Genomic DNA, 11,403 nt, shown 5'->3' with positions numbered 1-11,403 from the left:
ACGGGAGGGGTCCGCGTGCTCACTCCCGCGGGGGTGGGGGGGACGGGAGGGGTCCGCGTGCTCACTCCCGCGGGGGGGGGGGGGCGGGAGGGGTCCGCGTGCTCACTCCCGCGGGGGGCGGACAGGAGGGGTCCGCGTGCTCACTCCCGCGGAGGGGACCGGGCACTGGGAGTCACATTCTCGGACAGCTGAGGGCTGCTAACAGTGACGGCCCTTCTCCCCATGCGGGAGGAGGGGGCTGACCCCTGCACACGGACCCTAATTCCCGCCGTGGCACGCAGCACAGCCAGCATCCATGGGGTTGCACTTACGGTCAGAATTCCATGCCAGAGCCCGACGTCCTTCTTGAAATCCAGCACATTCACTATGGTTTCCGCTGCAGAGACAGAAACAGAAGACGTGTATTCCCAGCAGACGCACAGACCAAGGGAATCCAGCGTCACCTCGGGGGCAGGAGAGGCCCTGGTAGGGCAGACGCCGGGCGCCTGCCTGGAGCCGTTCCTGGGTAAGCTGCGGACACGCATGTGCACAGTGACCGCTCCCCGCCCCTCACTTAAAGCACCTCGTCCCTCCTTCTCGTGGACTTACTCCCCCTCCCTGCCTTGTCCTCTTCTCTTTTAAGATTCTTTCCATTTCCGTCATGGGTTCTCCCAGGAAAGGGAAACTCTTCCCAGCAAACACAGGGTGAACACCACGAGAAGCCTCAGGCCGGGGCTGGGGTCACAGCGGAGACCAAAGATTTGGAAGGGCAGCACAGAGGAGCGCTCCGGTGTTACGGGGGAAGATACGGGCGCTGAAAATGGAAGGCCACCTGAGGGCCAGTGGCACCACGAGCTATGCCTCTGCAGTCACACTTGTCCCCCCACGTGGGCATCGGCCCAACACCACCTTGGCCATGCGCCGGGCATTTACCAACCCCTCCGCCTACGTCCTACGTGCTCCTTCTTGCGAGGCTTGCCACAGTTTCGGTATCGTGTGCCTCACTTCACAGAGCGGACAGCAGGCCACGCTCAAAGGAAATGTCCTCTGTCCCATTTTCTACAAGCATGTCACACTCAGAAGTACGGAGCATGTGCAGGTGCGAGTGTGCATTTCCTCTGTGACACCCGTCAAAGCCACAGCCCTGGACCTCCGAGAAGCAGGGCAAGGAGTATGGTCAGGAGGTTACAGGAAGCATCGTAATTAAGACGGAAAGCACTGGCAAGCAGGGGGGTAGTGATCAGCGGCGTGTGTCTCGATGGGAAAACATCTTGGAAACTAGTCCAGGGACTGAACATTAGCCAGAACGTTCCTACGGAACCAACAGATTGTTTTTTACAAAGGAGATCACCAGGAGGGTGGGGGGAGAAAGCAAGAGGATGCGAGCAGGCGAGGAGACGAGCACCTGTTCCACAGGGGAGGGCGACTGACCAGCTGCGGGGCTGCCCCTCAGTCCCCAGGGCAGGGAGCTGAACACAGAAGCCCCAGCCGGGGGGGGGGGGGGCAGGGTATCTGTGCGGACCCTGCCATTTATGAGCTCTGGCTACTTCTGGTGACCCCACCTCTGTCCGCTCAGGGGAAAGAATGTGCATCATGAAAACCACGCTCGGGACTGCGGTCGCCCACCCCTGGGAGCTCACACAAACCCCATCAGAGATTCTGAGGTGCTAGGGAGGGCTGAACATGGGCTTTTTTTTTTTTTTTCTAAGATCCCAAAAAGACCCTAACATGCACTCAGGGATGAATTCTCATGGAATCAACTGACAGCCTGAGCGGTGTCCCCTGACTTCACGGGTGGAACCCTCACCCGGCGTGGTGCAACTTGGAGACGGGGCCTCTGTGAGGGTAAATGCGGTTAAGTGAGGCCACCGGGGTGGGCCTGACCCACCAGGACCGGCGTCCTGAGCAGAAGATCCACCAGAGCTGTCCCTCCCTGCGCAGGGGGAGGCCTGGCAAGGACGAGAAGGCACCGGCTGCTGAGGTGCGCACAAACAGGACGCTACTCCCACTGTGGGGGTGGGGAGGTGACACAATCCCTCCTCCGGCCCACGCCCGCCGCCCAGGGACACGGTCTCCTGTCGGGGCCCGGCCGTACCTTCCGTGTAGCCACACGCCTGTGTGAGGGCCTGGCAGTGGGTCAGCAGTGCGATCCTGGTCACGGTCACCCCGAGCACGCTCCCGTCCTTGCACGTCTTATACTGAAACAAGAGGACGCCGTGCAGGCAAGGGGTTCCGAGGGGACAGCCAGTGCAGTCTGCCCACCCGTCAGGAGCCCGCGTGCAGCCCTGTGACCCACCTCTATGTACGCGGTGTCGTTGTTCGCATCTTTGATGTGTGGGAACCAATCTCGAGGGGGCTTGGAGAGATGCTTTGACTCGGTGACAAACCACAGCAGCTTTGGCCAACCTTGGAAATAAAGAACAATCCCACTCAGGGGAGCGTGACCCGGAACGCCGGTCCGCAGCATCCCGTCCCCTTCCCGTGGCCCGTGTGACAGCACCACGAGCCAGGTGGGACCTGCAGTGCTGCCGTCGAGGCTCAGACCACGTCAGCAGCACGGACGCCCCCGGCTACAACGGGCCACACGGCAGGCGACGGGTCACATGTTACAGGAGGTGGCCGCATGTGCAAGAGCGTGTCTGGGACCTGAGGAGACGCAGGACCTTCCTGCATGGAATCCCCAGCAAGGCTCTGGGTGGCGGCGTACCTTTGAACTGTGGGATCTCCCCTGTCGGGCTTTTCGGCAGCCCTTTGTGGCAAGCGTCGCTTGTTAAGGCCACGGTGACTCCGCAGCTTCCGAGCAAGAACCCAATCTGCTGGCTTCCGGCGTCCTGGGGGAGGCGACAGGGAGACAAGTCACAAAGCCAGGAAGGATGGCTGCGTTCCCGGCAACACGTGGCCTCGCCCTTGGGTTCTGGGTCGGAGGGAACCTCCCCGAATGACCAGCAACGTGGGGTGCGAACAGGAGTCTGCAGAGCCTGGGTTGCACCCAGGCGGCACTCACTGCTGTGGGACCCTGAACAGGGTAGCTGGCTAGCTCGGCCGCCGTCCCCCGGTCTGCTGCAAGGGAGGAAGCGAGGAGCGTGCACAGTGCTCGGGTGTGGCTGAGGCAGCGGGTCTCCTGAGAGGGCTCTAAGACTGTGACCGTGGGACATGATTATCGTGGAGAACAGAAAGCACCCAGCAAACATCTTCCTACTTGACATGGAGCCTGATTTTAAAGATGCTCAGAGCACAGGGCCCTGCCCTGTTTGATGTCACATGACTGGGCGAGCTAGACGCCCAGTCCTGACTGACACAGTGAAGACCTGCCACCCCCCTGCACCCTGAGCAGGCCTCGTCTGTGAGCGGGGACACAGGGCTGGACGGACCACACCCCTCGCGGAACATGGAGTCCAGAAGCCCTGAATGACCAGCACTAATGGGGCAGACCCTGTGAGACGGGGTTCTCCTGGGACCATCCACCCCATGGTCTGGTCGCTGACCACATCCAGCTGCCTGGGCCACATCCGCTCAGCTAGCTTTTTTTATGCCCACCGGTCACACCAGCTCTGATTCAGAAAACAAGAGCTGGGAAAGAGCAGGCATTCCTACAACCAGACATCACAACACGGTGAGCAGGCCACCCTCATTTAGTCCCCCAGCACGTGGCCTGAACCACTGGCCGACCAGCCACGGCTTCCTGTCACTCTGCCGGCATGCACCCCGCTGGGAAGGCACGGGATGACCTGGGGTGTTTCCAGCAGGTAAAGTCCGCAGCACTGACATTTTTTTTTTTTTTTAAGATTTTATTTATTTGACAGAGAGAGACACAGTGAGAGAGGGAACACAAGCAGGGGGCAGAGGCAGAGGGAGAAGCAGGCTTCCCGTGGAGCAGGGAGCCCGATGCGGGGCTCGATCCCAGGACCCCGGGATCATGACCTGAGCTTAACTGAGCCACCCAGGGGCCCCTGCAGCACTGACATCTAAAAACTAGTCTTTCAAGTGCGTCACAGTTCCACCCCACAGGGAAAGCCACGATCCTTATGTGGAATTGTGCACCACCAGCCTCCTGATGTCGCATGCGGCACTGAGCGGAATGCAGAGGGCTGGCACCCGACGGACGGATGGACCCGTTTCAGGTACTTTTCCTTCATGCACTGCTTCTTCAGGTAGAGTTTTTTAACATTCACTCGAATGTGAATTTGCGTATCATGCTGTCAAACATCGAGACAGGTTCTGAGACCCCACTCCGCGGCAGGAAGGCATTCCTTTGTGAGCGAGAACTTGCTGAGACCGCCTCCCTCCAGGCCATGTGGGCAACGGTGCAGGAGAGTGAGTGCGGGGCTGTCAGCCATGACCTGCCGGGGCCAGTGGCCATGCTGAGGGCTCGCCTCCCATCTGGGCTTTCCTGCACCCTGACTTTCTAGAATCTGCTCCTGATTTCTAATGTGACATAATCACGCACACGAGACAGGAGCCCAGAGGAAGAGCTGGGACGCAGGCGAGGAGAGTCACGACAGAAGGCCACAGTTCAGCCCGCAATCCAGGCCTCACACCTGCTCCGCCCTCAGCTGGAAGCGGTTTCCTGTCCCGTCCATCCGTTAAATTCCTCCTCAGGGCTCGAGCCCACTCTGCAGAAACAGTTCTGCCCACCCCGGCCCATCGCTGGAGGCAAGACTGGCGCCTGCTCTCCAAGTCGCTCGTGTTGCTCCTTCAAGCACTGAGACCCCCGAAACCCAGCACACACTTGATCTCGGAGCCTGGACCCTGCGGGCGGATGCCCCCTCCACATGGTGTTGGGGCTGTGGTCCTCCAGTCCTCTCTCTGCATGGAGCCTCCTACCCAATCTTTGGGAATGGCTACCTCCAGCTGCCCCGGCTTTGGGAAGCTGCATCCCACCTCCGGAGGACTCTGCATAAAGCATGTAGACTCCAGCCCTCACGGGGCTCCCTGTGTGCCTTTTCCTTGGGATGACCATGTCCCCTCCTCGGTTGAGGGCCCATCCTCTGAAGGGCTGGGCTGTCAGGATGGTGACCACCTCCCCGGTCACAAGGTCTTGCGAATGATTCTTTTTGGCTCTTCAAGAAAAGCCAGACCACACCTGACTTCAGCCCGTCACCTCCAACCCTCCTGCAACACAGACAGGTGCCAAGTTACGTCACCCCGTAAGAAGTCTCTCCTTGGTCTCTCTGATGACCCCAGAGCCTCCAACAGGCCGGCGTGGACACGTCCCTCCACCGCCGTCTGTTCCGTGCCAGGCTCCCAGTCAGGAAGGAGCAATCACGCTCCCAAGAAGGACTCTCACAAACGTGAGGACAGCTCACAGGAAGTCCCTCTTGTGAACACACTTCGGATGTGTGGCCCCACGACTAGCTGGTGTTGGGCCAATTCCGTCCTTTGCCGACAGGGCAGTTCACCGGCTCTCAGGAAGTGGAGCAGGGCAGAAATGGGGCAAAGGTGTCTTGGGGACACAGGCTTCAGATGCTTTGGCTCTGCACAGGCCTGGGGCCTACAGGCCATTCTGTCCCTGGTCCCTCGAACATGCCCACTCTGACCCCTTCCTAATGGCCTTGCCACTCTCCTGTCAGACTCACGTGCCCGTGGCAGAGCCTGTGTCGGCTCAGGGGAGATGCTGGGGGAGCCTCTTGGCCGGCCGGCCGATGTGCCCCCCAGACAGCTGGCCTTACTCGAGCTCGGCTGCCTCAGCAGGGCGACAGCAACAGGCTGTCCCAGCTCTGCTGTGACCCGGCAGGGCGCACTGTGCAAATTCCCCTGGATGCTCCACACGCCCTGGCCAAACCACCCAGGAACTCCAGTCCCTCCTGCTGCAACTCCTCATGGAAAGATGAGTTTTCTCCGCCCACCCCAAGAGCTAGGATGGAGAATAAATACACGCACAAGACTAAATGGTTCAGTTCGGTGAATGACATTCAGGATTTGGAAAACTGGCTCTCATGAGGCCCTTTGTGGCAAATCTGGTGGGCACAAAACCGGCTGACAGAGGAAATGTTCACATACTCCACCATCTTGCCCCATTCTGAACTGTGCGGCGCCAAAGGATTCTTTTGTTTAAGAATAAGTTTTGTTTTTAAAAAAACTTTTTTTTTAAAGATTTCATTTATTTATTTGAGAGAGAGAGAACACCAGCAGGAGGAGGGGCAGAGGGAGAGGGAGAAGCAGGCTCTCTGCTGAGCAGGGAGCCCGATGCGGGGCTCGATCCCAGGACCCCGAGATCATGACCTGAGCCGAAGGCAGATGCTTCACCAACTGAGCCACCCAGGCGCCCCTAAAAATAAGTTTTCTGAGACACGAATGTCATGTTCTGAAGTCACAGAGCCTGAGGAATGATGCTCAGCTTCTGGCTTCAGGAAGACAAAGTCATCTCCTGGTTCTGTTTTCCACAAGGAAATGGTCTGGTGGAGAGAAGGACCTCAGCATTTTCTTCTGAGAAGGATCTTCAGGTTCCATGGTGCAGGATGATAATCCGAGGGTCTAGCATGGGTTGCAGAGCACGCCACCTGGAAGGTCACAGCCTAGCTGCCTGACACAAGTCCCAGCAGGACCAATAAGGCACAGGTGAGACTCCACTCCCCTGCTCACACCTAGGCCAGCGGAGCTCCTTCTCGGGTGCACGCACCTGCACGGACCCTCACTGAACTACCAGAGTTGCTGCTAAAGGTTCTCCTCAGCAAAGGGGGCTGAGCCATGGTCAGCACAACTCATGACAAAACACCTCCCTTCCCAGGGATTATTATTGCAGGAACTTCCTACTCACACAATTAAAAAGGCTTCCACTACAATTAAAATGAACAGACTACACGTCCTTCAAATAGTCAAAGGATACTCAGCCTCGTTATTTCAAAGCATCGAGAAGCAGAAAGAGCAGAGGATGGATTTTTTGCATGTTTGTATCAGTGGTGTTTGAAATGATGTGCCGAGGTTGTCCAGTGGCAGAAAGAGCAGAGGCATGTGCCTCCCTGCTCAAATGGTCTCCTGGCTACAGACTTCCAGATTATCACTTTGATGCTACTGACTACAGACCTCAGAGGGCGTTGAGCCCTGAATTAAGGTCACCAGCCCTTTGCATTTCCATGGATCTCAACCCACTGAATTTAACATCAAGAGAAGAGGAGCACTGTATGTCCCCGAGGTGGTTTTCAGGTTAACTGTCGTAGAATTAGCCATGGCACCAAGGAGTCACCTAGGAGAACGTGGCTATATCCATTCAATCCCCAAACCCCTCCGCATTTCTCAATCGTGAAGATCACAGGACTCAGGTCTTGAGGAAGACTTTGTGGGGTGTCTACCACACACCTGGAGTGCTGGCAGAAAACATTTGCAGGAATCGGGCCACTGGAGAAGGCTCTGAGGTCAGGGGTTGCAGGATGCCCCCGACTTCCAGGGTCACCAGCTGCCCTGCCTGACACTGACGTGTGCCCGAGAGGTCAAGTATGCAAATCCCGAGTTTTGTAACCAGGAAACCAAAACGGCAACCATCCCCCTTCATTTTCTAAGGGAACCCCACATTCTCTCCTTCCATTCCAAGAAGCGGAGTTTGAAATGTACACATGCACCCTTAACAGCCCTGGAGGCATCCCCGAGGCACTGGAAGGTGAATGACCCCACTGAGTATCAGAGTAGCCACAAAGACAGCTGGAAAATTCTCCAGAAATTCTGAGCCTGGGCACATGTAAACCATGATGTTTTGGAGCTAGGAGCATCATCCCACAGAGTCTGTGCATGACAATGTGCCGAATGAAGGCTAGATCAATCCAATGCAGAGTCCAAGGGCATAATACAGAACATAACCAGTGACCAAGGGGACCACACCTCGTGGCCGCCAGCTCCACCTCCTTGGATGACATCAGACCATTTTCTTCAGGGACCATCAATGTCTACCCTAGTAGTCTCCTCCCCTTGTCTCTTCCTGAAGTTTCTGTAGCTTTGCTTCACTATGGAACGTCATTCATGTGGACGAAAAAACACTGATATGTGGAATATGTACAACATGTTTCTAATACTTGACTACATTATAACAGCAAGATTTAGAATTACATCTGGCAAATCATAGGTGAACAAGGGACTCCATAATGTCCAAACACCAAAACATAAGCAACAACCAACACCCTCTGAAATAAAAATTTAAAAAATCTATCATTTATCCAGATTTCTAGCGTAACACTGAAGAACGAGATATTCAAACACAGTTAATGACAGATTACTAAGCTCAGTGTTTTTTTTAAATTAAGGTATAAAACATAAAACATTCTATTAATTTCAAATGTAAAACAATGATTCAATATTTGTACATACTGCAAAATTATCACTACACAAGAAAAGTTAAGAACTTTAAAGATTTACTCTCTTGGCAACTTTCAAATGTGCACTACACTATCACTGCATATGGTCACCATGCTATACATTACATCCCCCTGACTTTTTATTCTATTTATAACTGGTAGTCTGTACATGTCCATCTTCGTCAGCCATTTCATCCACCCCACAACCACCACCATTGGCAACCACCAATCTGTTCTCTGTGAGTTTTGTTTGTTCATTTGTTTTGTTTTGTAGATCCCATATTTAACAGAAATCATATGGTGTTTGTCTTTCTCTGACTTACTTCACTTAGCATATCAAGGTCCCTCCATGTCACTGCAAATGGCAAGGTTTCATTCTTTTTTATGGCTGAGTAATGTATGTATACACTATCTTTTCTTTTTCCATTCATCCACTGATGGACATTTAGGTTGTTTCCATATCTTGACTATTGTAAATAATACTGCAATGAACATAGAGGTGTATATATTTGTTTGAATTAGTGTTTTCATTTTTGTTTAGAAAAATACCTAGTGTAATCAATTGCTGGATTGTATGGTAGTTCTATTTTTAATTTTTTGAGGAAACTTCATACTGTTTTCCACAGTGGCTGCACCAGTTTGCATTCCCACCAACGGTGCACAAGGGTTCCCTCTTCTCTGCATCCTTGCTAATACTTGCTATTTCTTGTCTTTTTAATATTAGCCATTTTAAAAGGTATGAAGTGATAGCTCATTGTGGTTTTTTTTATAAAGGTTTTATTTATTTATTTGACAGAGAGAGAGAGAGAGAGAGTGAGCACAAGCAGGGGGAACGGCAGGCAGAGGGAGAGGGAGAAGCAGGCTTCCCACGGAGCAGGGAGTCCGATGTGGTGCTTGATCCCAGAACCCTGGGATCATGACCTGAGCCCAAGGCAGATGCTTAACTGAGTGAGCCACCCAGGCGTCCCCTCACTGTGATTTTAATTTACATTTCCATGATGATTAGTGATGTTGAGCATCTTTGTACCTATTGGTCATCTGTGTGTCTCCTTTGGAAAAATGTCTATTCAGATATTTTACCTATTTTTTAATTGGATTGTGTCTTTTGCTATTGAGTGGTATGAATTTTACATATATTTTGGATATTATCCCTTATCAGATACACAGTTTGCAAGCATTTTCTCCCATTCAGTAGGAATGGAATCTTGCCTTTTCATTGTGGTGACGGTTTTCTTTGCTGTGCAGAAGCTTTTTAGTTTGATGTCGTCCCACGTGTTTGTTTTTGCTTCTGTTGCCTTTGCCTTTGGCGTCAGATCCAAAAGATCATCACCAAGACTGACGTCAAGGAGCTTACTTGGAGCCTATGTTTTCTTCTAGGAGCTTACAGTTTCGGGTCTTACATTCAAGTCTTTAATCCATTTTGAGTTAATTTTTGTGTTCTGGGTAAGATAGGGGTCTAGTTTCATTCTTTTGCATGTGGCTGTCCAATTTCCCCAATATCATTTATTAAAGAGACTGTTCTTTTCCCATTGTGTATTCTTGGATCTTTTGTCCTAAATTAATTGGCAATATATGTGTAGGTTTATTTCTGGGCTATTATATTCTACTCATCTGTGTGTCTGTTTTATGACAATACCACACTGTTTTAATTACTATATGTAATGTAGTTTGAAACCAGGGAGCCAGGTGTCCCCAGCTTTGTTCTTCTTATTCAACATTGCCTTGGCTACTTGGGGTCTTCTGTGGTTCCATATAAATTTTTGGAATGTTTGCTTTATTTCTGTGAACAGTGCCCTTGGAATTTTAATAGGGATTGCACTGAATCTATAGATTGCTTTGGGTAATATGGACATTTTAACAACATTATTTCTCCCAATCCATAAGCATGGAATATCTTTCCATTTATTTGTGTCTTCGTCAATTTCTTTCATCAATGTCTTATGATTTTCAGAGTATAGGTCTTTCATCTCTTTAGTTAAATTTATTCCTAGGTATTTTATTTAATTTCTTTTTTGGATATAAGTATTAATGGGATTGTTTTCTTAATTTCTCTGATTGTTCATTGTTATTGTATAGAAATGCAATCAATTTTATATGTTTATTTTTTGCCCTACAACTTTACTCAATTCACTGAATAATTTGAATAGTTTTTTGTAGAGGCTTTAGGGTTTTCTAAATATAAAATATCATCCTCAAATGTAGTTTTACCTCTTCCTTAACAATTTGGATGCCATTTACATCTTTTTTTTCAAGATTTTATTTATTTATTTGACATAGAGAGACACAGCGAGAGAGGAAACACAAGCAGGAGTGGGAAAGGGAGAAGCAGGCTTCCTGCTGAGCAGAGAGCCTGATGCGGGGCTCGATCCCAGGATTCTGGGACCGTGACCTGGGCCGAAGGCAGACGCTTAACAACTGAGCCATCCAGGTGTCCCTACATCTTTTTCTTGCCTTAATGCTCTGGCTAGGACTTCCAATACTATGTTGAAGAGAAGTGACAAGAAGAAAAATTTTCAGCTTTTCACAAATGAGTAAAAGGTTAGCTGTAGGCTTGTCCTATATGGCCTTTATTATTTTGAAGTATATTCCCTCTAGGCTCACTTTGCTAAGTTTTTTTTTTTAATCAAAAACGAATGTTGACATTTCTCTGAAGAAGACACACATATGGCCAGTAGACACATGAAAAGATGCTCAACATCACTTATCATCAGGGAAATGCAAATCAAAACTATAATGAGATATCACTTCACACTTGTCAGAATGGCTAAAATAAAATACACAAGAAACAACAAGTGTTGGCAAGGATGTGGAGAAAGGGAAACCCTCTTGTACTATGGGTAGGAATGCAAAGTGGTGCAGCCACACTGGAAAACAGTGTGGAGGTTCCTCCAAAAATTAAAAATAGAGCTACCCTACCATCCAGCAATTGCACTAGTAGATATTTACCCAAAGAATACAAAAATGCTAATTTAAAGGGATACATGCACCCTGATGTTTAAAGCAGCAGCATCTGCAAAAGCCAAATTATGGAAACAGCCCAGGTATCCATCAAATGATGAATGGATAAATAAGACGTGGTGTATATATACAATGGAATATTACTCAGCCATCAAAAAGAATGAAATCTTGTCATTTGCTATGA

General features: G+C 51.0%; 1 protein-coding gene across 1 annotated transcript in view; it reads right to left on the bottom strand.

Moving 5' to 3' along the window:
* The window catches only part of DIP2C (disco interacting protein 2 homolog C), a 281,152-nt gene that overhangs the window by 98,529 nt on the left and 171,220 nt on the right, over positions 1-11,403 (bottom strand). Inside the window, exons 13-16 of the mRNA XM_073879852.1 lie at positions 2,687-2,810; positions 2,276-2,385; positions 2,075-2,177; positions 312-376 (exon numbers count right to left, since the gene is read on the bottom strand). Coding sequence (XP_073735953.1) covers positions 312-376; positions 2,075-2,177; positions 2,276-2,385; positions 2,687-2,810 — 402 coding nt within the window. The remainder of the gene's footprint in view (positions 1-311; positions 377-2,074; positions 2,178-2,275; positions 2,386-2,686; positions 2,811-11,403) is intronic.

This window comes from Callorhinus ursinus, unplaced genomic scaffold, assembly GCF_003265705.2.
Source record: "Callorhinus ursinus isolate GAN/ISIS: 27379988/994484 unplaced genomic scaffold, GSC_fseal_2.0 scaffold36, whole genome shotgun sequence".
Taxonomy (NCBI): domain Eukaryota; kingdom Metazoa; phylum Chordata; class Mammalia; order Carnivora; family Otariidae; genus Callorhinus; species Callorhinus ursinus.
This window is presented reverse-complemented; position numbering and strand designations above follow the sequence as displayed.